The following is a 23256-nucleotide window of genomic DNA, read 5'->3' on the forward strand; positions in this document are numbered from 1 at the left end:
AGAAAAAAATCACATGACCATATCGATAGATGCAGAAAAAGCATTTGATAAAATCCATCTATTTATGATGAAAACTATCAGCAAAGTGGGAATAGCTCAACAAAATAAAGGCCATAAATGACAATGGGCAAATACTAAAAGCTTTTTCCTTATGATTGGGAAAAAGACCGGAGTGTCTGTTTTCACCACACTTACTCAACATACTACTGGAAATCCTAGCCATACCAATCAGACAAAAAGAAGAAATAAAAGGCATCTAAATTGGAAAGAAATAAGCAAAATTGCCATTATTTGCAGATGACATGACACTATATAGAGAGAACCAACCCTAAAGATTCTACCAAAAAATTACTAGAACTGATCAATGAATTCAGTAAAGCAGCAGGATATAAAACTTAATATTCAGACATCAGTTGCATTTATATGCACCACTAATGAACTATTAGAAAGGGAAACTAACAATTCCATTTATAATTGCATAAAAATAAAACACCTAGGAAAATAAATTTAACCAAGAATGTAAAAGACCTGTACTCGGAAAATTAAAAGACACTGACTAAACAAACTGAAGAAGATACAAATAAGTGGAAGCATATTCTGTGTTCATGGAGAGGAAGAATTAACATCATTAAAATGCCCAAACTACCCAAAGCAATCTATAGATTCAGTGCAATTGCTATCAAGATACCAATGGGGCCCGGCCAGTGTGACTCAGTGGTTAAGCGTCAAACTATGAACCAGGAGATCAAGGTTCGATTCCCAGTCAGGTACATGCCCAGGTTGTAGGCCCCATTCCCAGTAGAGGGCATGCAGGAGGCAGCTGATCAATGATTCCCCCTCATCACTGATGTTTCTATCTCTCTCTCCCTCTTCCTTCCTCTCTCTGAAATCAATAAAAATATATATTAAAAAAAGAAAAAGATACCAAATGGGACCCACCTGGTATTGCTCAATGGTTGAGCATCAACCTATGAACCAGGAGGTCAAGGTTTGATTCCCAGTCAGGGCAAATGCCCGGAGTTGTGGGCTCAATTCCCTGTGGGAGGCATGCAGGAGGCAGTCAGTCAATTATTTTCTCTCATCATTGATGTTTCTCTCTCTCCCTCTTCTTTCCTTTCTGAAAAAGAAAAGAAAAAAATCTTACACACACACACACACACGTATATATAATATGCTAATGAGGTATTTCACAGAATTAGAATAATCCAAAAATTTACATGGAACCACAAAAGATCCCAAATAGCAACAGAAATCTTGAGAAAGAAGAACAAAATTGGAGGAATTATGCTACCTTATATCAAACTATACCACAAGGCAACAGTAATCAAAACAACATGGTACTAGCATAAAAACAGATATAAAGATCAGAATAGAAGAGAGAGCCCAAAAATATACCCACACTTTTATAATCAATTAACACTTGACACAAGAGGCAAAAACATATAATGGGGTAAAGATAGTCTATTAAATAAATGATGTTGGGAAAATTAGACAGATATATGTAAAAAATAAAACTAGACCACCTTCTTATACCACACACAAGAATAAACTCAAAATGGATTAAAGACTTAAATGTTAGACTCGAAACCATAAAAATCCTACAAGAAACCATAGGTGGCAAAATCGCAGGCATTTTTTGTCGCAATATTTTTTCTGATATATCTCCTGAGGCAAGGGGAAGAAAAGAAAAAATAAACAAATGGGACTACATCAAAGCAAAAAGTTTTTGCACAGAAGAGTATAAACCATCAAAAAATGAAAAGACAACCCAATAAAAGGAAGAACATATCTGCCAAAGATATATCTGGTAAGGGGTTAATATCCAAAATTTGTAAAGAACTTATAAAACTCAATACTAACAAAACAAACAATCTAATTTAAAAAAAATAGGCAAAAGCTCTGAATAACATTTCTCCAAAGAGGACATACAGATGGCCAACAGACGAATGAAAAGATGCTCAACATCAATAATCACCAGAGAAATGCAAATTAAAACCATAATGAGATATCACCTCACACCTGTCAGAATGGCCATCATCAATAAATCAATAAAAATAAATAAATAAATCAACAAACAAGTGTTAGTGAGGATGTGGAGAAAAGGAAACCTCGTGCAGTGTTGGTGGGAATGCAGATTGGTGCAGCCATTGTGGAAAGCAGTATGGAGTTACTTCAAAAAACTAAAAATGGAACTGCCTTATGACCCAGTGATTCCACTTCAGGAAATATATTCAAAGAAACCCAAAACACTAATTCAAAAGAATATATGCACCCCTCTCTTCATAGCAGTGTTATTTATAATAGCCAATATTTGGAAGCATCTTAAGTGCCCATCAGTAAATGAGTGGAAACAAAGATTTGGTACATTTACACAATGGAATACTACTCGGCCATAAAAAAGAAATTTTACCTTTTGTGACAATATGGATGGACCTGAAGAGTATTATGCTAAGTGAAATAATTCAGTCAGAGAAAGACAAGTATCACATGATTTCACTTATACATGGAATGGAATGAACAAACTAAACTAACAACATAGAAACACACTCTTGATAGAGAACAGATGGACAGCTGTCAGAGTGGAGGAGGGTTGGAGGCTGAGTGAAAAAGGTGAAGGGATTAAACAACAAAACAACAACTATAAAAATAGACAACAGCACCGTGATTACCAGAGGGAAAGGGGTAGGTGGCAGGGGTATAAAAGGGTGTAGGGGGGATAAATGGTGATGGAAGGAGATTTTTATTTAGGGTTGTGAATACAATACAATATACAGATGATGCATTATAGAATTATACACCTGAAACTTACATAATATTATTAAATAATGTCACCCCAATAAATTCAATAAAAGAAAAACACACCCAAAAAAGAAATATTAATTCAGATTACATATATCTGAAAATAAGTAAAACAAAGAGGACTTCTGTGATGGCTGATGAGTGCAAAAGGAAACACTTTTTACTAATGTGGAAAGATAAGCATGATTGCCTTCCATAAATATTTTCAGACTGACTAATGGAAGAATGACCTCCTGCAAATCTAGCTCTACTTGTTTTTAAACATGTACTAAATTTCCTAAATTCTTTAATTAATCAGGACCTCTTAATAGCACTGTTGCAAAGTAGAGGAATAGTACTTAAAAATTTATTAGAGGCATTTTGTGAAAAACCCCTCTAGAGATTTCTAGAACATTAAGGGTTTATACCAGAAAGGTAGACAATCCTTTGTGTTGGCACTCTTTTTATTAGTGATACTGCTTATTTCTTTATTAATTTTTAAACATCCTATATAATAAAAGCCTAATATGCTATGTGTCTGGTCGTCTGGTTGGCCATTCAACCAATCAAAGCGAAGTATGCTAATGATAGGCTAAGGCCACTCAACTACTTGCTATGACGAGCACTGACCACCAGGGGGCAAATCTCCGACCAGTAAGTTAGCTTGCTGCTGGGGTGGGGCCAATAGGGACTGAGCGAGAAGGGCCAGACACACCCTGGAGCCCTCCCCCGGTCCCTTCCCAGCTGGCCAACCTCCCACATCCCTCCCCAGCCCTGATCATGCACCAGTGGGGTCCCTCGGCTTGGCCTGCACCCTCTTGCAATCTGGAACCCCTCGTGGGATGCTGGAGAGCCAGTTTCGGCTTCATCTGGCAGGCCAGGCCGAGGGACCCTACTGGTGCATGAATTCATGCACTGGGCCTCTAGTCTACACTAATAAAAGAGAAACATGCAAATTGATCATACCTCCACTATGCCCACAAGCCATGACAACCAGCCAATCAGGAGCGAGTATGCAAATTAACCCAACTACTAAGATGGCTGCGGCCATGGAGCGAGCAGGAGGCTTGGGTTTCCCTGGCAATAGAGGAAGCCAAGCTTCCCACCCACTCTGGCTGGCCCTGGCCTCCGCTCAAGGCTACAAAGTTTCAATTATAGAAGATAAATAAATCCCAACAAAAATGGTGGCAGCCACAGAGCTGGAGAGAGCAGGAAGCTTGAATTGCCCTTGGCGATGGAGGAAGCCAAGCTTCCCACAGCCCTGGCCTGCCCTGACCTCTGCTCAAGGCTACAAAGTTTCAATTATAGAAGATAAAAAAAATCCCAGATACCAGGGCCTCTGCTTGGGTCGCTGCGGGGCGTGGCCGGCCTGCAAACCACCACAGGCCCCTCGCCCAGGCTGCCCCACGCCCCAAGGGAATCCCCACCCTGATCCGGGACACCTGTCAGAGCAAACCAACTGGCCCCCACCCATGCACCAGGCCTCTATCCTACCTAATAAAAAAGTAATATGCAAATTGACTGTCACTCCAACACACAAGATGGCTGCCCCCATGTGGTCAAAGATGGCTGCCCCCATGTGAACACAAGATGGTCGCCACAAGATGGCCAGCAGGGGAGGGCACTTGGGAGGGGCCAGGCCTGCAAGGGAGGGGGTTGGGGGCAATCAAGCCTGCAGGGGAGGGCAGTTAGGGGTGACCACGCCAGCAGAGGAGGGAAGTTGGGGGTGACCGGGCCTGCAGGGAGGGGCAGTTGGGGGCCACACAGGCCTGCAGGGGAGGGCAGTTAGGGGTGACCAGGCCTGCAGGGGAGGGCAGTTAGGGGCAATCAGGCTGGCAGGGGAGCAGTTAGGCATCAATCAGGCTGGCAGGGGAGTGGTTAGGGGGTGATCAGGCTGGCAGGCAGAAGTGGTTAGGGGCAATCAGGAAGGCAGGCAGGCAAGCAGTTGGGAGCTAGCAGTCCTGGATTGTGAGAGGGATGTCCGACTGCCCATTTAGGCCCAATCCTGGTAGGGGATATCCCTTGAGGGGTCCCAGATTGGAGAGGATGCAGGCTGGGCTGAGGGATACACACCCCCGTGCACGAATTTTGTTCACTGGGGCTCTAGTTATAAAATAATAGGTGATCTCTTTAATGCTAAAACAACTTACATATATTGACCAAAATTGTCATCCTGCTCTATTGCTACCTCTCCAGGGGACTAATGTTTACAGCTTAATATGCCTCCTTTCAAGTTCCGTTATGCCCAAACAAAAATATATAACCAAAGAGTCATACATGTATACAAATTTTGCTATTATTTATTTTTATTAAGATGGGATCACACTCCAAACATGACTCTTCAGTTTGCTGCTATCAATTAATACACAATGACAATACTTCTAAGGCAAGACATGTAGACCTGCTCAATCTTTCACTTATTACATACTATTCTATAGGATAATCTCCCACAATTTTAAGGATATGAGTAGTTTTACTTTAGAAGACAATTCCAGATAACTTTTCTTAAGAGCTTATGGCACTGCATCCTCTCACTGATACATGAGACTATAGCTTTTCATCCTCAAAAGCTCTGTATTTTATAGCTCTTTTTAATTTTTTTGCCAAATTAGCGGGTGAAAAAACATGCTATATTTTTTCTTTAATTTTAATTTATATGATTATCAACAAGGTTGAACTTTTTTCATTCTGTTAATTTAACGTTAATACTCATTTGCTTTTCTTTTGGGTTGCTTCTCAGTCTGTGGGACCTCTTTATATACATGGTATATTAGTTCCTTTTCTGTCATGTGTTCTTGGTTAAATAATCTCATCTTTAAGAGTTTGTGTGTGTGTGTGTGCATACACATATAAAATCTTTTTACCTTTCCAGTCTCTTCTATAGTTAGTGGTCTGTTCAGTTCTTACTAGTAGGTCAATTTGGATGGCTAAGTATTTTCTAGAAAATTACCCATTTCCGCAGGATTATAAAATGTATTGACATAGAGTTACATATAATAGTGTCTAAAATTTTGTCTTTACACTTTCTAATAATTAATCATGCATACTTTTTGTACTTTCTTATCCATAGTTAGGCTTGTCATGAATTTATCCATTTTAATGGATGTTTCAAAGAAACAGTTTCTTATTTTGCTTATACTTCTTGTTTTTTATCCTATTAATTTCATCTTTTATTTTTAGTCTTCCTTTTCATTGACTTAATTGCTCTTTTCCTCATTTACTAAGTTGAATGTTTATATAAATTTACTTTTATTATAGTTTTCATTAAAAAATAATTTTAGGCTTTCAATTTTTCTCTGAGTACTGCTTTTGATGGATCTCATGGGTTTTGTTTGGAAGTATTTTCCTTATCAGTACTCTCTAGATAATTTATAATTTCAATTTTTGTTTTTTGCTTATCTCAGAAGTTGTGCAGAAGAATTATCCTTAATTTCCTTGACATCTCTTCATAGTCTATTTCTAGTTTTATTGGGTTGTTATCAGAGGACAAGATTTATAATATTCTATTGTAGTAAAATGAAGTTCTGTAATGTCTAGTTTTGTGATTTTAATAAATGTTCTATATGCATTCAAAAAGAATATATATTCTCTTCCTAAAATTTAAAATTTTATATCTACATAGATATTAAATTATATTTACTATACATTATTCTGTTGATTGATATAGTCACATGCTTTATATACATCCCTTTTGGAGTTTATTTGATATACCAAGTATCCATAATTATATTTTAACCAACTTCACTTTGAATTTTTGTTTCACATGTTGGGCAGATGAAGAAACTGAAGCTCACTAAGGTTTACGTATCTTGCCTACGATTTTGTAGCCAACAAGTGGTAGAACTAGAGTTATGAACTGCTTTGTAAATATAATGACTGATAAGAGAAATGAGGGATGAGAGACACAGGAGTGAGAAAAGATTGCAGGAAAAAAAGGGTTTGGGAAATTGTTATAAAGTTTGTGGTTTTAAATGGGGTACAGGAAGCTCTTGAAGGGGTACAGAAGGGTGATGTGATCTGACTTCTGTATTTATCAGATCCCTGCAGCTGCTGCATAGAGTACAGACTCTAGGGATGTAAGGGTACAAGGGAGACAGTTAGGAAAGCTACTGTAATAATCCAGGAAAGCGAGGACGGTGCTTGGGCCAGGGAAGGAAAGATGAGTATGCGGAGAAAAGACTGGATTCTGGATATATTTGGAGGGTAGAAACAACAGGATTTGCTGGCATATTGTTTATGGGGTATGAGAAAGAGGAGCCAAGAATCCCTCCAGTATATCTGGCCTAGAGGAACTATAACTGAGGAATTACCATTTACTGAGACGGAGAAGTCTGAAATACAATATTCCCAAACAGAAAACCCTTGTTTATGACCATTTACTTATGAAAACCAAATAGGTAACAAGGAACAAAGTGCTGTTAACCTTTCATTGGTATTTTTATTCTCTATGTTTTATAAGTCAGAAGACAGTTTGTGAGCGGCCAAAGGTTAAATCCATTTATTAGCGTAAATGGCATATGCAATGGTTTCGATCAAGGATCAGGGAACTGCAGCCTGTGGGTGGCTGCTGTTTCAGTAAATGAAGTTTTTTATTGGAACACAGCCAACTCGTTCATTTACATACTGTCTATGGCTGCTTTCTAACTGCAGTGGTTACAACTGGGACCATATGGCTCTCAAGCCAAAAATATTTACTATCTGACATTTTAAGAAATAATTTGCTAATCTCTGGCTTAGATTTAGACAGGGACAATCAAAATTGTGTTGAACTAAACCAGGTTGATTGCAAGGTATCTTTTAACAGCCTGATGATCAGGAATATTGTACCAGAATTCATTAGTGGTATTTCTTTCTGGACATACAGTAAAAAAAGGATTTAGGATGGAGCCTAATTTTTATTTTGGTTGTTTAACAAAAGAAAGCTTTTATTTTACAACATATGTGTAATAAAAACATGTATGAATGTGTACATATCCTTCACATTTAAAGCCATAAACATCATGCGTACATAAAAAAATATATAGTAACATTCTCTGGGAAACACATAAGCCATTAACAGATTGGCAGCACAGACTATCAAATGAGCATAGGTTTCAGATTCAAATAAATCTGTATTTAAATCCCTGTTCCTTTATTTACTGGCTATTTGGCTATGGACAGATTATTTAATCTCCTTGAGTTTCAATTCTTTATAATAAATGGGAATAATAGTACCTTGAACAGTTTTTATGAAAATTAATGAGAATGCTTATAAAGTGCCTCATACAGTAGTGATACATAATGAGCACTCATTAAACATAATTTCTCCTTTACAAATTTACTAGGAAAAAACAAACAGAAAAGAACTCTAAATCTTATTGAGAAAAGAGGTGATCATAAAGAGTCTCTTATAGTGTAGGTACTTTTTCTAATATTCTCTTAAATTTCATATTATTCAAAAATATCAAAAATTAATTGAAAATAAAGTCTTTTTATGTTTCAGATTTTAATAAACAAAGGTCCATGTATATTTGCAGTTCTGAACCCAGGTGACATGTTTGGATTATTCTCACAGAGGACAACACTGTTAATAGTTCAATCATATCTTTCTGAAGTGAACACTAAATAGGTTTTAGTAAAAATAAAGAGGAATTATGGTAATTTAAACTTAAACAATAGGCATTGAGCTACATGCAACTTTAACCTGCTGTTTATAAGCTTCATTTAACATTTTTTGTTTTCTATTAAATTTGTAGCATTGAGCCTCACTGATGAAGCAAGGGGAGAATTATACAAATAAATACAAATTGAGAATTTGACTGACACTAATCCTGAGCTTTCAAATTAGAAAGTGGAAAAACCAATTTCATGTGAGACAGATAAGTAAACAAAACAAGAGCCTGGAGACTGTCCTTTCTAATAATCAGCTTCTCCATTGGTAAAATAGATAAAGTTACTTCCTCGGGTTGTGGAAAGGCCAGGGTATATAGCATTTTAATCTCTTTTGTTGCTCTTCTTCCAAACTTTGGAATTTTAGAATACGCATTGCCTAAGTCTTTCTAAATAAAAAGCAAATGCTGGTCCAGAATTAGGATATTCCTCGATTTTCTTCCTTAAATAACAAGATCACCATGCTACTTTTGTTTTTTGGGGAAGGGAGACAAAACTAAGAATGGAGAAAAAGAAACACTAAAAGCCATGAGTCATGCTCATATTTAGACAATGACTTAATGCACTCAGGGTCTAATTTTTTCTAAGCAACCAAAACGCACTGGTGCAGGACTGGCTACTGGAGCCGCCGCTCGTTCACACTCATGGCCTCACAGTTTTTAACATTTCCGAACAGCTCCTCTCAACCAAATGGCCTTGTGTCAGAAAGCAAAAGAAAGGGAGAGATAGAAACATCCTACTGGGGATGGAGCCCACAGTTTGGTATGTGCCCTAGGGAACTGAACCGTGACCTCCTGGTTCATAGCTCGACACTCAACCACTAAGCCACACTTGCTGGGCAGCATCATTTTTTTAATGCAAGTATTATTATATACTAGTAACTAAAGAGAAGGAAACAAGAAAATCAGAACCTTCAAAGAACTAAAAATTATTCCAGTAAAGCATCACTTTTTTCTGGAGTCCTTGCTAAATGTTGTCCTGAATTTTAAGCACTGACTGGGGCTATTTCCACCCCCCCACTAATGATAGGATTAAAATATCTAGATTCAACAGATAATAATTTCCACAAAATCAGCCAGAAGCCTAACTTCTGTTCAACTAAGTGAATGGACATGAAAAAGTTAACTTAATCAATGTTCTGATTTTGAGAAAAATTAAGGTACCACAGCAATTATGCACTTAACTTGTATATTACCTCTTTGATAAACATATTCTGAGCAAATACTGGTTTTAAGTGATGTTATGATTATGCCTTGACATTTTAAAATTTATTTCTTAAATGAGTGCTGTTAAAAAAACAACCCTGTAAGTGTTAGGTTCTTATTACATGATGATATGTATACACTACTGAGGCAAGGGGAATCTCTTTCCTCTTCTGTTAGAAAATGAAAATGTTAAAATATATTAGTAAACACTTTCTAATTAATGTTCACTTTTAAGAAAAAAAAAAACAAAGATAAACACTGGGAAACTTTTGAAAAAATTGTGTAGGAGTATTTTGTTCATTCTGGTTTTATTTCAGTGACTACATTCTTTCATATTATTTTAAAATAAGTGGTAACTTAAGACTAATCACAGGCTTTTCAACTTGCTGCTCTGGGTTATCTGATGTGATCTTTAAACTCAGAATTGTTCCATTTCCTGGGGTTCCTGGCGATAGATTTGTATGCTCATAAACACAGAGAAGGCTGCTTTATGATTTCAAAGCGTGATCTGTGACTCTTTAAAAAACAAATAAAGAACAAACAAGTGTATGCATGCATATTAGCATAACCAATGGACACAGACACTGGGAAGTTGGGGGCTTGCCTGGGGTGGGATTAGCTGGAGGGAGGGGACAATTGGGGGAAAAGGAGACATATGTAAAACTTTAGACAAAAAAAAAAAAGAGGAGGGGGAGAACAAATAAGAATTTGCAAGACATTTAGAAAGGAAAAAGTAGACTCCTCCACAGTTTTCACACTTCTCCCAAATAAGACAGGAACATGACTACACTGATGACTATAAAAAATGGAAAAAAAAAACACACTCAATTACATGATTTCAAGTTATTATGTTCAAAGAAAATATTTAATTTAATATTTAATTTGTAAAATCATATCATTTTCAAATCGGTTTGCATTTATAAGTCCATAAGCCAAGAATACAGAGTATCTAAGTTGAACAAGTAAGAGATAAATAAAATACTATATAAACCTAGGATATGAAGGGACTTACATTAGAAAAGAGTAATTTTTTAAGAAGGTTAATGTACAAAGTCCTCAGCAACATGAGGAAATCCAGGCTAATTTCAAACTGTTATAAAAAAATTAAGGCTTCATACCGATGAAACTGCTTTTGATAAGTTCTCTTCTAAGGAGTATAAAAGATATATAAGAACTTGGAGAAAAACATCCATTCTCAGTGTTCTTTGATTCTCTGATCATAAGGGATATTTAATGGAAATAACTACCTAAAAATAAGCTCACTGAAAGATTTACTTCCTTGCTTACTTTCTCCAGGTTTCCCTTGTCCAGGTTCGTTTTATTTTTGTGTTTTTTTCAGGTTCGTATTTTCTATTTGGCTACATTTCCTCTCCTTCAGAATTATTACAATGCCTTACTTTCTCCATGAAGTCATTACTGAAAGCTTAAGGGTTGGCAATTTCTTTCTCATCTTAAGGCTCATTCACATTTTCCTCAACACATATCATAAAAATAATGAGTGCACATTTTCCGAGAACTTACCATGTGAAGGGCAACTGGAACGTGCACTGGTCTTACCTTGCTTAGACCCCAGAATAATCCTGGATAGATACTACTATTACCCTGTCTATGGATGAAAGAGCAGGACTAGCAGGTTAAGAAACATAGCTGACCCCTGGCCGGGTGGCTCAGTGGATTGGCGCATCATCCTATACACCAAAAGGTTGCAGCTTTGGTCCCTGGTCAGGGCACATACCTAGGTTGCAGGTTCTATCCCCAGTCTGGGCCCATATAAAAGGCAACTGATCCATGTTTCTCTCTCTCCCTTCCTCTCTCTCTAAAATCAATAAAAACATATCCTCAGGTGAGGATTTTTTTTAAAAAAGAAGGAAACATACCTGTGTTGACATATCAAGAGCTGGGACAAGAATGCTGTCAGCCCGGCCCCAAAGCCTACATTCTAACCCACTAGATGTTGCTTAGATTTAGACAATAAATCTTATGTAAAGTCCTGGTAATTATGCCATATTTTATTTAAAAACCAACCCCTTATGGAATATTTAACACATCAAACTGATGATAACACCTTACTATGACCATCAACTGGCAGTTTATCAAATTGTTAGGTTTATTGATAATAGAGTTGGTGACAGCAAAAGCCCACAGGGTCCTTAGTGAGAAAGGAATCACATGAGGAAGAAAAGTGCTAAAAGAAGAGTGGAGATACCACCACTTCGAGGCACTGCTGGATATGAAGCCAGTGCCATTAGACAACAGATTCTACCCAGGGCTACTTCAAAGCTGCTTTTTCTTCTCCCTAATCTTCCCAGACCCTGAAAAGAACACTGATCAATGAGAAATTTATGAAAGAAGATAAAAATTCTAAATTTCAAGTCAGGGAAGAAAAAGAGTAAGCTCACTTTGATTATAAAATTGGTATTACAATTGATAATAAACTACTTTCCCCGGACTCTCTGGAGCTAGTTTAACGGGAGCAAATTTTAAAGCCTGCTCTGAAGTTTACGGAATAGCAGAATGGACTGCAACTCAGAGAGGCCTGACACGACTGGATATTCTTTGGTAAAACATTAATCTAGAACATTAATCATCAGTTAAAAATTAGTTAGCTGTTCTATCTATATTATAGGTGAGGTTCTCTCTGCCTCTATTCTACATCTGCTGTTTCTCTATCCAAGGCTACCTAACAATCTCAAGCTTCCCAAGGAAAGGGCTTACCCAAGATTCACTGGTGTATCTTTCATTCTTGCCAAATCTTAAGGTGTTCGTTATTATAAAATCTATTGAATGAACACATCTCTTAATCAATTTGGTGTGCCTCTATTACCAACTCAAGTTCTGGTTCTCAGTCTTTCCTTTCTTTTAATTTTGTTGTTTTTCTTGATCTTCTGCCGTTAAAAACAACGTTTTAACTCCTCAATGCTTTCCTTGTTTTTATGATTTCCTTACTCCTCTCTTCCTGATATAATTTTTAACTGTTCTGTTCTTCACATTATAGTTATTCTTGATTTCTTTTTCCTTTTATTTTTGTTCTTGATCATTCTATTCTCTTCTATTTCTTTTCTTTTGGCCTACTCTTCTTATTCCCTTCCATCTTTTATTTCTTTCCTCTAGTACTTTATTTTTCTTTCCTTGCTTTTTTTTTTAATCTCCTTTCCTCTTAAGGATCTGTGTTAAATTTAGTTTCACCTGCATGTTAAGAAAATAATACTTTCTTCATCAAAAGTACTCATACAATTAAAGCACCGTGTCTTCGTTACCAAGCACTCCAAGTTCAGGAGGAAAGGGATATGGGGTTTCTTTGTCCACTTCCTTCTGAGTATGCTCAATAAGAAGTATAACTACCATTTCTCATGAAGGTTACAAGATATAATCTATATGTCAACCAAATCAAGTCAGTAAGTACTCGTGGCATACGGTCAGTAGAGGGTGATGGGGGAAGTGTCAGAAACTTTAAACAGCCTGCTCTGAGCTGATCAGACAAAACAAGTGAATCACTTATCCAGGTAGGTAGTTTCAGTTGCAAGTCAGAGAAAAACCCAACTGGACCTGGTTGAAACAAGAAAGGCTAACATAGGTGCAAATTCCCTAAGTAGCATTGCCACCAAGAACCTATATTCTTTCAGTCTCTCTGCATTGCCTTCTACAGTATTCGTTTTATTCTAGGCATGGCTCCGCACATGAACTCAGCCAATCCTAGGACTGGCTCACATACAACAGAAAAATCGATTCCCAGCAAATGTCCTAAGATTTGATTGGACTCGTCTTGATCAGACACCTTCTTCTGAACCAATCACTGTGAAAGGGGAGGTGGGTGGCAACAATCTGCTAATGCTAGTTCATGTGCCCCACTTCTGGGTCCTGGACAGACAACTCCTGGGAACCACATAGTCTCAAGAGAAGGAGCAACGTAGAATTTTATGTTGGGAAGGGAACTAGCACATTTCTACTGCATGAGGCAAAGCTGAATGCAGATAGTACAAAATGACAAGCCTGTAATTTACTAAATATATATTCTTTTTCCATGGAGTTATTTTGATAATTACTAGTATAAGATTATAGTAATAATGAGTAAACACATTTTACTTTATGAAAATGGTGCTCCTCTACATTTTTTTTTTTTTTACAATGAATTCCTCTAGGAACTCTTTCTGAGAATATTGACCCCAACACAATTACTTCTTGTGACTGTTACATAATTTAAATGTTCTTACTATAAAATAATGAGAAGAAAAAATAACAGAATAATGAACCACATGACTATTTAAGAAAATAATGATATTCTTGGGAGGGAAAAAGGTGCAAAAGATTACAGTGGTTTAAGAAAAAGTAATATAAAGTCAGTTAAGCAAATATAGGAGGAAAATCTCTTAAAAATGAGAAAAGACAAGAAGAAGCACACTTCACAAGTGAGCAACTGTCAATCACTCCTATTCCCAATTTCATTACAGCTCTTCTGACTAAATATTAAATAAAGACCGTATGGAATTAAAGGCCAGAACATTAATAACTGAACATACAGAAGAGTCATCTGGCTGGTCATCTAAGTATGGGCAGGGGTTAAGGGGGTGAGGGTAATTTTCAGAGTAGTAAAAGAAGTCAATTATAGATCGTGAGATCGTATACAGGTATTCAAATAAATGAATGTCAATCCTTAGTTCCCCCAAAGAGGACTATGTATATTTTCTTGAGCTTCTGAATGTCAACTTCAAAGGAATTCTCCCCAGTAAGGAGAAGACTTTTATTTTCCCAGTATTTAAAAAGACAAGAAAAATAGAATTTTATCTGCAACAGTGAGTCATCAGCCACTGCAGTTCCGTAACATGCAGGTCTCTCCCTGTTGCTGCAGCCCTTAGAAAGGAGAGGACTATCTTTTAATGACACAAATAAATCCCTGCACTGCCTGCTTGCAAAGCATAATTAATTCTGGCCTTTTCATGCTTAATGAAACACCTTAAACACATGAGAGAAGTGAGTTTGAGCTTCTTGTGTATACTTAAAACAGGAAAAGCCCTCGCCACAACCTAGTTCTACTCAAAATGCTATATGTGACGCTTGTATGAGTTCTGCAATCATTTCTTCACAATACATCTCTTAAAACAAGCAAATTGTGCTACAGAACACTTACAATCCACCACCTGTATGAACAATTCTCTTAACTTTTAAAGTGTGAAATATTTTATTTTTCAGATTCTTGGCAGTAAACACATGACTTTGGCCCTTAACTTGTGGCTGCGATAGAAGGGTATTTAAACAAAGCAGACTCTGAGATGTAGCTGCTCAATATCATTTCCTTTTATTAGAATAATTTTTCATACTTTAATACATACTACATGTTGCAGTACAGAGGCTATTCTTCCACTGAGAATTTCAAAACGTAAATTTTCAAGGTTCCGTTTCCAAACACAACTAACAATATGAGTAAAATTTTTGAAAAAAAAATTTAACTGAAATATTTACCTTGAAAGATGTACTCCTCTCTATAATAGTCAATTATTCTAGCCCTGAAGAGTCTTGAAAGCAAATGCCTCTTTTTAAAGAAGTTACTACTGCTGTAAATGCAGTTTCTTCGCTTTAATTATAAATTGTACATAGAACAATTGAATAATAAAATATAGAATTCCCCTCACCTGTTTAGGTGTAACCCCAGGCATTCGAATATCCAATGCAAAATCAGATGAATCGATAGGAGTTACTGGTCGGGTGGTACCAAGACATTCATTGGAAAATGATCTGGTAGTTTCTTTAAACCTTAAAAAAAAAAGTAATTTCAATATCTTTGAACATAATGGAATTTTAACTTGACATGAGAAAGAAAAAATAAAGGGATTCTATGACTGTAAAATTAAAGATTATTGATTTAGACCTGATGAAAAGATGTGATAACTACATAATATTCTAAAACATTCTCAGAATTGGACTTTATAGTCCATGAGCAACATATGTCTAACTTGTAAACAAAATATAATCAAAGCCAACAAGCAGGTTACATTTAAAACTCAATTCAATAAAAACTTGTCAAGTTATTTGTTTCTAGTTAATGAAAATACAGTATTAATTAGAAATTATCACAGACCTGACAATTTTCTAATGGAAGAAATATTTAACATTTCCGTGAGTATTTTATGAGTGCCCAGTATTACTAGTCAGAAACAAAAACCAACAATAATAATGCTAGGAGGCACAATAGGAGGGGGGGGGGGCTGCGATGTGAATTACAAATGTATAAGTGCATAAATATTTAATTATGGTAATTATGAGGAGTGTGTATACAGCTCAGTGTCTTCTCCTGAGCTATTACAGCCCACGATCTGATTCTCCCCATCACTTACCTGTATTGATATTTTATTCTCCCAGCTATTCTAAAAGAAGGCATTCAAGTCCGAAACGCCTAGATGTAGTTTCTGAAATATCTCCCCAAGAGGGAGCGATTTGTATTGGAAATCACAACTTCTAATTGAAGTTTGGAAAGCCAGTGCAGCTTGGCTTACACCACAGAGGGGTTTTGTGTGTGTGTTTTTTTTCCTGTAAAGGGCACTTCACAAGAAGTTACTGTGCTAAAATTCCAAGTCGGCTCAGCAAAGTAAAGCAGCCTTGCCTCTTGCTCCGACACGCAGGTCCCTAAAAGTGATCGCAATTTCCCACAGCATGCACAGACGCCACCCCAACAACATCCCGCCTGCTCAGACAACAACGGCACACACACCCACCTCTTAAAGACAGAAAGTGGGCTTCGGAGACCCAGGCAGCTGCTGTGAAACACGAGGAGGAGAACCAGCAGGCTCCGAACGCCAGCCATGTCCGCGCCGCTCCGGCCCCGCCGGGAGCCCGGGCAGCGCAGCGCGGGCTGGGGCCGCGGTGGGCAGCGGCCGCTACTTCATGGCCGGGGCGCGGCGGGCGTCCTGCTGCGGCCACGCACCACCCGCCTGCCCTGCGAGAGCGGCGAGCAGGACCCGGCGAGGTGTCTGGATCCCTAGCCTCACGCAGAAACCCGTGGGAAGGCGGTACTTTTGTCCGGTCCGCAAGCGGAAGCTTTCCTCCTTCTAGAGCTGCTTTTTTCTTTTCCTTTTTTTCTTTGCTTTTTACCCTGGTGCTGGAGCTAGACTTGCGGGTCCCTTATCACTGGGGAACGACAGGGACTGTGAGGGATATCACACAAACCCGCGTCAGTCATCATTCAGGACCTGCAAAAATAGAAGCAGATAATGGATGACTAACACATTACAGCATTTGTCCTCAGCAAATCCCAGCTGAGGTTCTTTAATACATTCGCAGTTTCACAAGCTTGAGCCCAAGCCTGGGGAAAATGCTGGTCAGTGGATCTCCCTCCCCCGCAACGGCCCCCAAGATTTCACAAAGCCCCAGTGGTCTCTCTCTGTTTGGCTCTTTCTTCCCACCTCACACCCACTCTCTCTTTTCCTCCTGACTTTTTCCCCCCCTTTTCTCTCTCATCCATCCCACTCTCGGTATTTCTCCTGACTTACTATATCATTCCCTTCTATCATCAAAAATGCACTTAATACTCTGCTGAATATAAACAAACTTATTTACGCAAATGACAGGCTAAGGGCAAAAGAAAGGGGGCGCTAAGAGAAGCAGAGACAAAGCACTTGGATACAACAGTAATCAGATGGAAAAAGATGTTGAACACAAAGGCATGTTTATGTATATGTACCCCAGAGCTACAGATCTGAGGAAGAGTACCCCCTGCCAAGAATGAGCACCACAGAAGCAATCAGTGAAGTTCCCAGGATTATTTCAAAGACAACCAAAAGTCTTACAGTTAACATGATATATGAAATACAAATGCCTATTGAATAATTATGCATCTAATATACAAAGTAATAATTACTTATAACGTAGGCCTCCCAAAACATATTCTTCCCTGAATAAAGTTTGGAAATTTACAGTGTAATGCGCGCAGAAACAACAGGGAGAATCTCAGCTGGCCTCCAAATGAATTTATCTACAAAGGGTATGATTAAGAACTTAGCATGAATATAAAAAGAGGCCATGCAGAACTGGTGCAGCATCTCAACATTTTATGAAGAGAATCAACTAAGCTAAAATCTAAAATATGCATGTTTTGATATTACTGTTGTCCTGAACATATTTCAGACTATGTGTCAGGTTTGTAAATTGTGGTCAGAAGGCATTGTTTTCAAATCATTCACAACATAAAAATACCATAAAGATTTCTTAAAGTTTAATTTTAATCACTGATCATAAACATAGTTTGGGAAACCTCAAATCCAATGGCCAGATGAATAACATCAGTAAGATCACATAGAAGTGCTCCGCAATAATACATGAGCCTCTACACTATCCTCAGGAAATCACAAGATAGTGAAGCTAATCTAAAAAACAAACAAACAAAAAACCCCAAAACTAAAACAAAAAAAGCACAAACTAAAATTAAACGTGAAGACTTCATGGTCAAAGCTTTCTAGACAAAACACGAGAGAATATCCAGCCAACCCGAAGATGCTTGGGGCTGGCTCAGCAGCACCCAAGGACCACTGCTAATTTACATAAGCAATGATATTTTTAAAAGACTGATGATATTTGTTTGAACTTTCTCTTTGGCTTGCTGTTTGAACTTTCAGGGAAAAAAAGAAAAGAAAAAGAAAAAAACAAACAAAGAACTTCAGCTTTGTCCCAGACCCTGGGTAAAGGAAAGAACTCCTTAAAGGGGAATAGAAACAATTGGCCTGAAGGCTATGCCAGCAACAAAGTAAAATCCTGTCTGATGACAATACTTAACATTCCCTGAAGTTCTTGTTTTTTAAATATATGTGGAGTAGGGGTTATATTTTATTACTTCATGCAGAACAGGATTCAAGGACAGTCTTTCCAGTTGGCAGGGAAATGTGGTATTATACAAACACTTGAAAACAAATTTAGTATTGAAATTCTTTAACAGGAACACATCTTAAGTACTAGCCTTTGAAAAAAAAATTCCACTTATCTCTGATTGATTTTATTACCTTTGATGTGCCAAAGCACCCACTAAAAGAAAAGGGAACTGAAGTTGTGGGTGGAAGCAAAGCTGATATTTGCAGCCATGAACGAAACACAAGGTCTTATAGGCGTGAAAGCCAATTATGCTTCTTGGTACTTGATGCCTTATAAATGAGAGACAAAATACAAATCATCAGATGAAAAAAATCATGTCTAATCATTTCATTAGTTATTTTATAATTCCTGATAATTTTTAAACATATAATATTCAAAACAATTTAGTAGTCTTCAGATTTAGCATTTTAAAAATTCAAATATATTTCTTTGAAATAATTTATTCCCTCATATATAATTCCATATTCTGTATAAAATATTGTAATATGTTGGGGTTTAATAAAATGAATAAGACTAAAAGAGAATATAGCCTATTATGGGAGATGAGGACTTGACAAAATGAATATAAGGTATGTTTACAATGTTATAAAACCAGTACTGTAAAACGGATTCAGGGAATTTTGAGGTAGGAAAGATCATTTTAACCTGCAAGAGGAGGGTAAGAAAGAACAGAAAGGTAAAGCAGTCTTCAGCGGAAGAGGTGACTACTGAGGGGTGTTTGGAGGGTGGTTGGGTTTCCACTGTAGGAGATGGACGTGGGCCTTCCTAGTGCAGAAAAGGGCAGGGGCACAGGAGTCCAGGTGGGACCAGAGGATGTGTTTAAAAAATAAGTAATGCAATATAGGTTCTGCCTCCTAGACTCCAGCTGTAGATCCAGGTTGACTATTTTATTTGTAATACAAAGCAAATATTCTGTTTACCGACCCATAAATTCTTAGTAAGAACAATTTACAGTTTATACCTGTACGGATATTAATTCCAGGAGCAGTACTATTACATAGGGCAGTCAAGCCTAGTATAAAGGACCATAAAGCTAATTTGGCTTTTACAAAGTAAGCAGTCCATTCCTTTCAATTTTCATTTGAAGAAAAGAAAAAAGAAAAGAAAAGAAAAGAAAAGAAAAGAAAAGAAAAGAAAAGAAAAGAAAAGAAAAGAAACCCCTAAAGAGTTGAATTTTGTAATTGGTCAAAGAATCAAATAAATATATTGATCATTCATTGATTTATTTATTTATTCAGCAAAAGAGAACCAGGATAGCTTAGTGGCTCAGAGCTTGTAAACCAAAGAAAAACTACACCTGGACTCCTGGCTCCACCATTGACGAGCCTTGTGAAACTACTGAGTATCCAGCCTCTCTTTGATTCAGTTTCCTCAACTGCAAAGTGGAAATAATCACAGGGTTGTTACAAGGAATAAATTAATTCAGATTCTTAGAAGAGTTCCAGACACATAATAAATATATGCTATTACTATTGTTGCAACACATATTTATTGAGTACCTCAGACTATCTTAATGCTGGGGATGGTAATAATTGAAACAGATCAAGTTCCCACTCTTTCCAGTGGGAGAAAAACAAATGAAAGTAACTACCAAATATAAATTTCATTTTATTTTAAGGAGGTTCTATGTGGTTTCCTACAATGACTTATGATTAAACTGATTAAAGGGTACATAACCATTCACATAGCAATTTGATTCCAGGGATTTATTCTTGGGCAAAAATTGAACAAGAGTATAAACATGTTGATAAGGATATTTACTAACACGGTTTATAATAACCAAGAACTGGAATCCATTTAAATGCCCATCAATGAAAGACTGGTAAAAGAAGTTATTTTGAATACTATACATCCCTTTAAAAACATTTTTAAAAATATTCTATATTTTTCCTTTTTGCTACTTTTAAAACATTTTTCAACAATCTCAAACTTACAGAAAGTGGAGAACTTTTTTCTTTGTCTGAGAGTGAACTGCTGGTCTGATGATGCCTCGTCACTTCTGAATACTTTAGTGTGTATTTTCTAAAGTACATCTCACTAAATAACCACAATACAGCCACCAAAATAAAAATATGCAGATTGACACATTACTATCATCTAATCATCAGTCTCCAAACTTTGCCAACTATCCCTATAAAATCCCTTATATCAAAAGAACCCAGAATCAAGCATTGCATGTAAAGTCCCCATGTCTCCAGTCTCCTTCATTGCAGGACAGTTTCTTAGTCTGTCTTTAACTTGTATGACCTTGATTCTATTAAAGACTTCAGGCCAACTTTTGTTCAGAATGCCTCTTAATTAGTGTTTGTTTTCCGTTTCATCAGGACTACATTCAGGCTGTACATCCCTGGCAGGAACATCTCACTACATCTGTATCAGTGTCCAACCCTGCATATTAAGTTATTCCAAAACTTAGTAGCTGAAAACCATAAACATTATTTTGCATGCTTTATGTGCAAAATGGTTGTTCTCTAATGAGGCTGGTTCTCTAATGAGGGTGGTTCTCTAATGAGGGTGCAATGAAGATGTTGGCAGGGCTATAATCATCTGAAGGTTTGACTGGGGCTAGAGGATTTGCTTGCAAAGTGACTCACTCATATGGCTGGCAAGTGAGTGGTGGTGAGTGGCAGAAACAACACCTCCTCACTATGGGCCCTTCTATCTAGGACAGCTTGAGTGTCCTTACAATATGGCAGCTGGCTCCCCCAAGAGTGAGCAATGTTTCCTAGGACCTAACATCAGAAGTCACATAATTTCTGGTTATCCAGGTCAAGGCTACTCAGTGTGGACAATACTTAGCCAAGGGCATGAATACTAGGACACAAGGATCATCTTGGAAGCTGGCTACCATAGCATCATATCAGGTGGTACAACTTTGATTTGTCTCATTACTAATGATATAATTTTGATCATTTGATTAAGGTGGTATATTACAGACATTTCCACTATAAAGTTACTAGAAGCCCGATGCACAAAGATTCATGCTAGAATGGGTTTTCCTTTCCCTGGCTGCGGCACCGCCTTTCCACTCGGGCCCAGCCCCTTTCTGCTCAGGCCCCGGAGCCGCCTCTATCTGCTCCAGTCCCGCCTTCCCACACTGCCCAGAGGCCCTGAGAGAACGGGGGTGGGGCAGAATGCCTGTGTCATCGCCATGGTGATGACGAAAGCATCCCCCCCCCCGTCACTCGGCGCCTGTGTATGCAAATTAACCGCCATCTTTGTTGGGTTAATTTGCATATCACTCCTGATTGGCTGGTGGCGTAGTGGAGGTATGGTCAATTTTCATGTTTGTCTATTATTAGGTAAGATCATTTTCCCTTTGTAATTAATATCTTTAGGGAGAGAGGTTATTTTTGACATTTTAAATACTCTATTTCTTATCAAACTGTTATTCATTTATTTATTATATCCTAATGGGCTCATGTTTTTTATTTTATTCAAAGGGTTTTGATCTGTTACTAACTTTATTTACATTACTTACATTGATACTCAAATTGTCTCAGTTGTGGTTCTTTTTAGCTAGCTTTGGTTCCTTTTCACATGTCTCATCATCCTTTGAGCACTTGCTTGCTTTTCGCTCCCTCTCTCATCTGGCCTCAAAACCCTGACCGAGGTTTTTCTCTCCTACTTGGCTGCTGACACACACGGATACACTCTTTATTCTGTTTGGACTGTGACACCCTCTTCCAAGCCACTAGCCCCACCACATTGATGCCTCCTTACCCGAGGTGGACTCGGTACCCCAGGCCAGGTCACTGCTTAAAGGCCTACCTTGCTCCACCCCACATAACAGCTTTAGATCTAAATTGTTTAGAAAGAGAAAAGAAAGACATTAATTTTTAAAAGTGAAATTATAGAACAGTATACACACATATTTAAAAATTGAAAGTAATATAACCTAATTGTATTTCTAATGGTTTTATATGGGGACAACTGGGGAAAAGGGAGGACTTTTACTTCCTATTTATACTAGAGGCCCGGTGCACGGATTTGTGCACATTGAAAAGAAATTAATTAGAAGTTGGCGGGCAGGGCAGGACTGGGCAAGACGGGCTGGACACGCCTTGGAGCCAACCTCCCACAGTCCCTCCCCAGCTGGCCACACCTGGGGCAGCGCCGGGGCTCAAAGGGCATCTGCAGAGTGAATGGAGTCCCTCCGGCAGGTGGGGCTCCTCAGCCTGGCCTGTGAGGATCAGGCCAAAACTGGCAGTCCAACATCCCCCAAAGGGGTTACGGAGTGCGAGAGGGCACTCTGCAAAGTTGCTGTTGCTCAGCAGCTTCTGCATTGAGGGCCTGCCCCCTGGCAGTCAGTGCACGTCATACCTACTGGCCAGTTGGCCAGTCACTTAGCCTTTTATATATATAGACTAGAGGGTCGGTGCACTAAATTCGTAACGGGGGCGGGGGGGTCCTCCTCAGCCCAGCCTGCACCCTCTCCAATCCAGGATCCCTCTCACAATCCTGAACCGCTGGCTCCTAATCGCTCACCTGCCTGCCTGCCTGGTCACCCCTAACTGCCCCCTTTAATGGCCTGATCACCCCTCACTGCCTCTGCATGCCAGCCTGATCACCCCTAACTGCCGCCCCTACTGGCCAGGTTGCCCCTAACTGCCCCCCACTGCCAGCCAGGTCGCCCCCAACTGCCCCCTCCCTGCTTGCCTAGTCGCTCCTAACTATCCCCCTGCCGGCCTGGTCACCCCTAACTGCCCCCCGCCCCGCCATCCAGCTTGCCCCCAACTACCCTCCTTTGCCAGCCTGGTCGCCCCTAACT

At 38.4% G+C, this 23256-nt stretch overlaps 1 protein-coding gene across 17 annotated transcripts in view; it reads right to left on the reverse strand.

The window, feature by feature from the left end:
- Nucleotides 1–23256, reverse strand: part of PAM (peptidylglycine alpha-amidating monooxygenase) — a 268465-nt gene that overhangs the window by 128011 nt on the left and 117198 nt on the right. For 15 of the 17 annotated variants that reach the window (XM_054715025.1, XM_028149816.2, XM_054715030.1 and 12 more), the window contains 2 exons: nucleotides 16340–16813; nucleotides 15260–15380 (listed from right to left, as the gene is read on the reverse strand). In XM_054715025.1, the coding sequence (XP_054571000.1) occupies nucleotides 15260–15380; nucleotides 16340–16428 (210 nt within the window). In that variant the 5' untranslated portion in view covers nucleotides 16429–16813. Of the gene's footprint in view, nucleotides 1–15259; nucleotides 15381–16339; nucleotides 16814–17113; nucleotides 17134–18616; nucleotides 18755–23256 lie in introns of those variants that run through there. The other 2 variants (XM_008144507.3, XM_054715028.1) reach the window with 2 other exon arrangements.

Source organism: Eptesicus fuscus, chromosome 4 (assembly GCF_027574615.1).
Source record: "Eptesicus fuscus isolate TK198812 chromosome 4, DD_ASM_mEF_20220401, whole genome shotgun sequence".
NCBI classification, from domain to species: domain Eukaryota; kingdom Metazoa; phylum Chordata; class Mammalia; order Chiroptera; family Vespertilionidae; genus Eptesicus; species Eptesicus fuscus.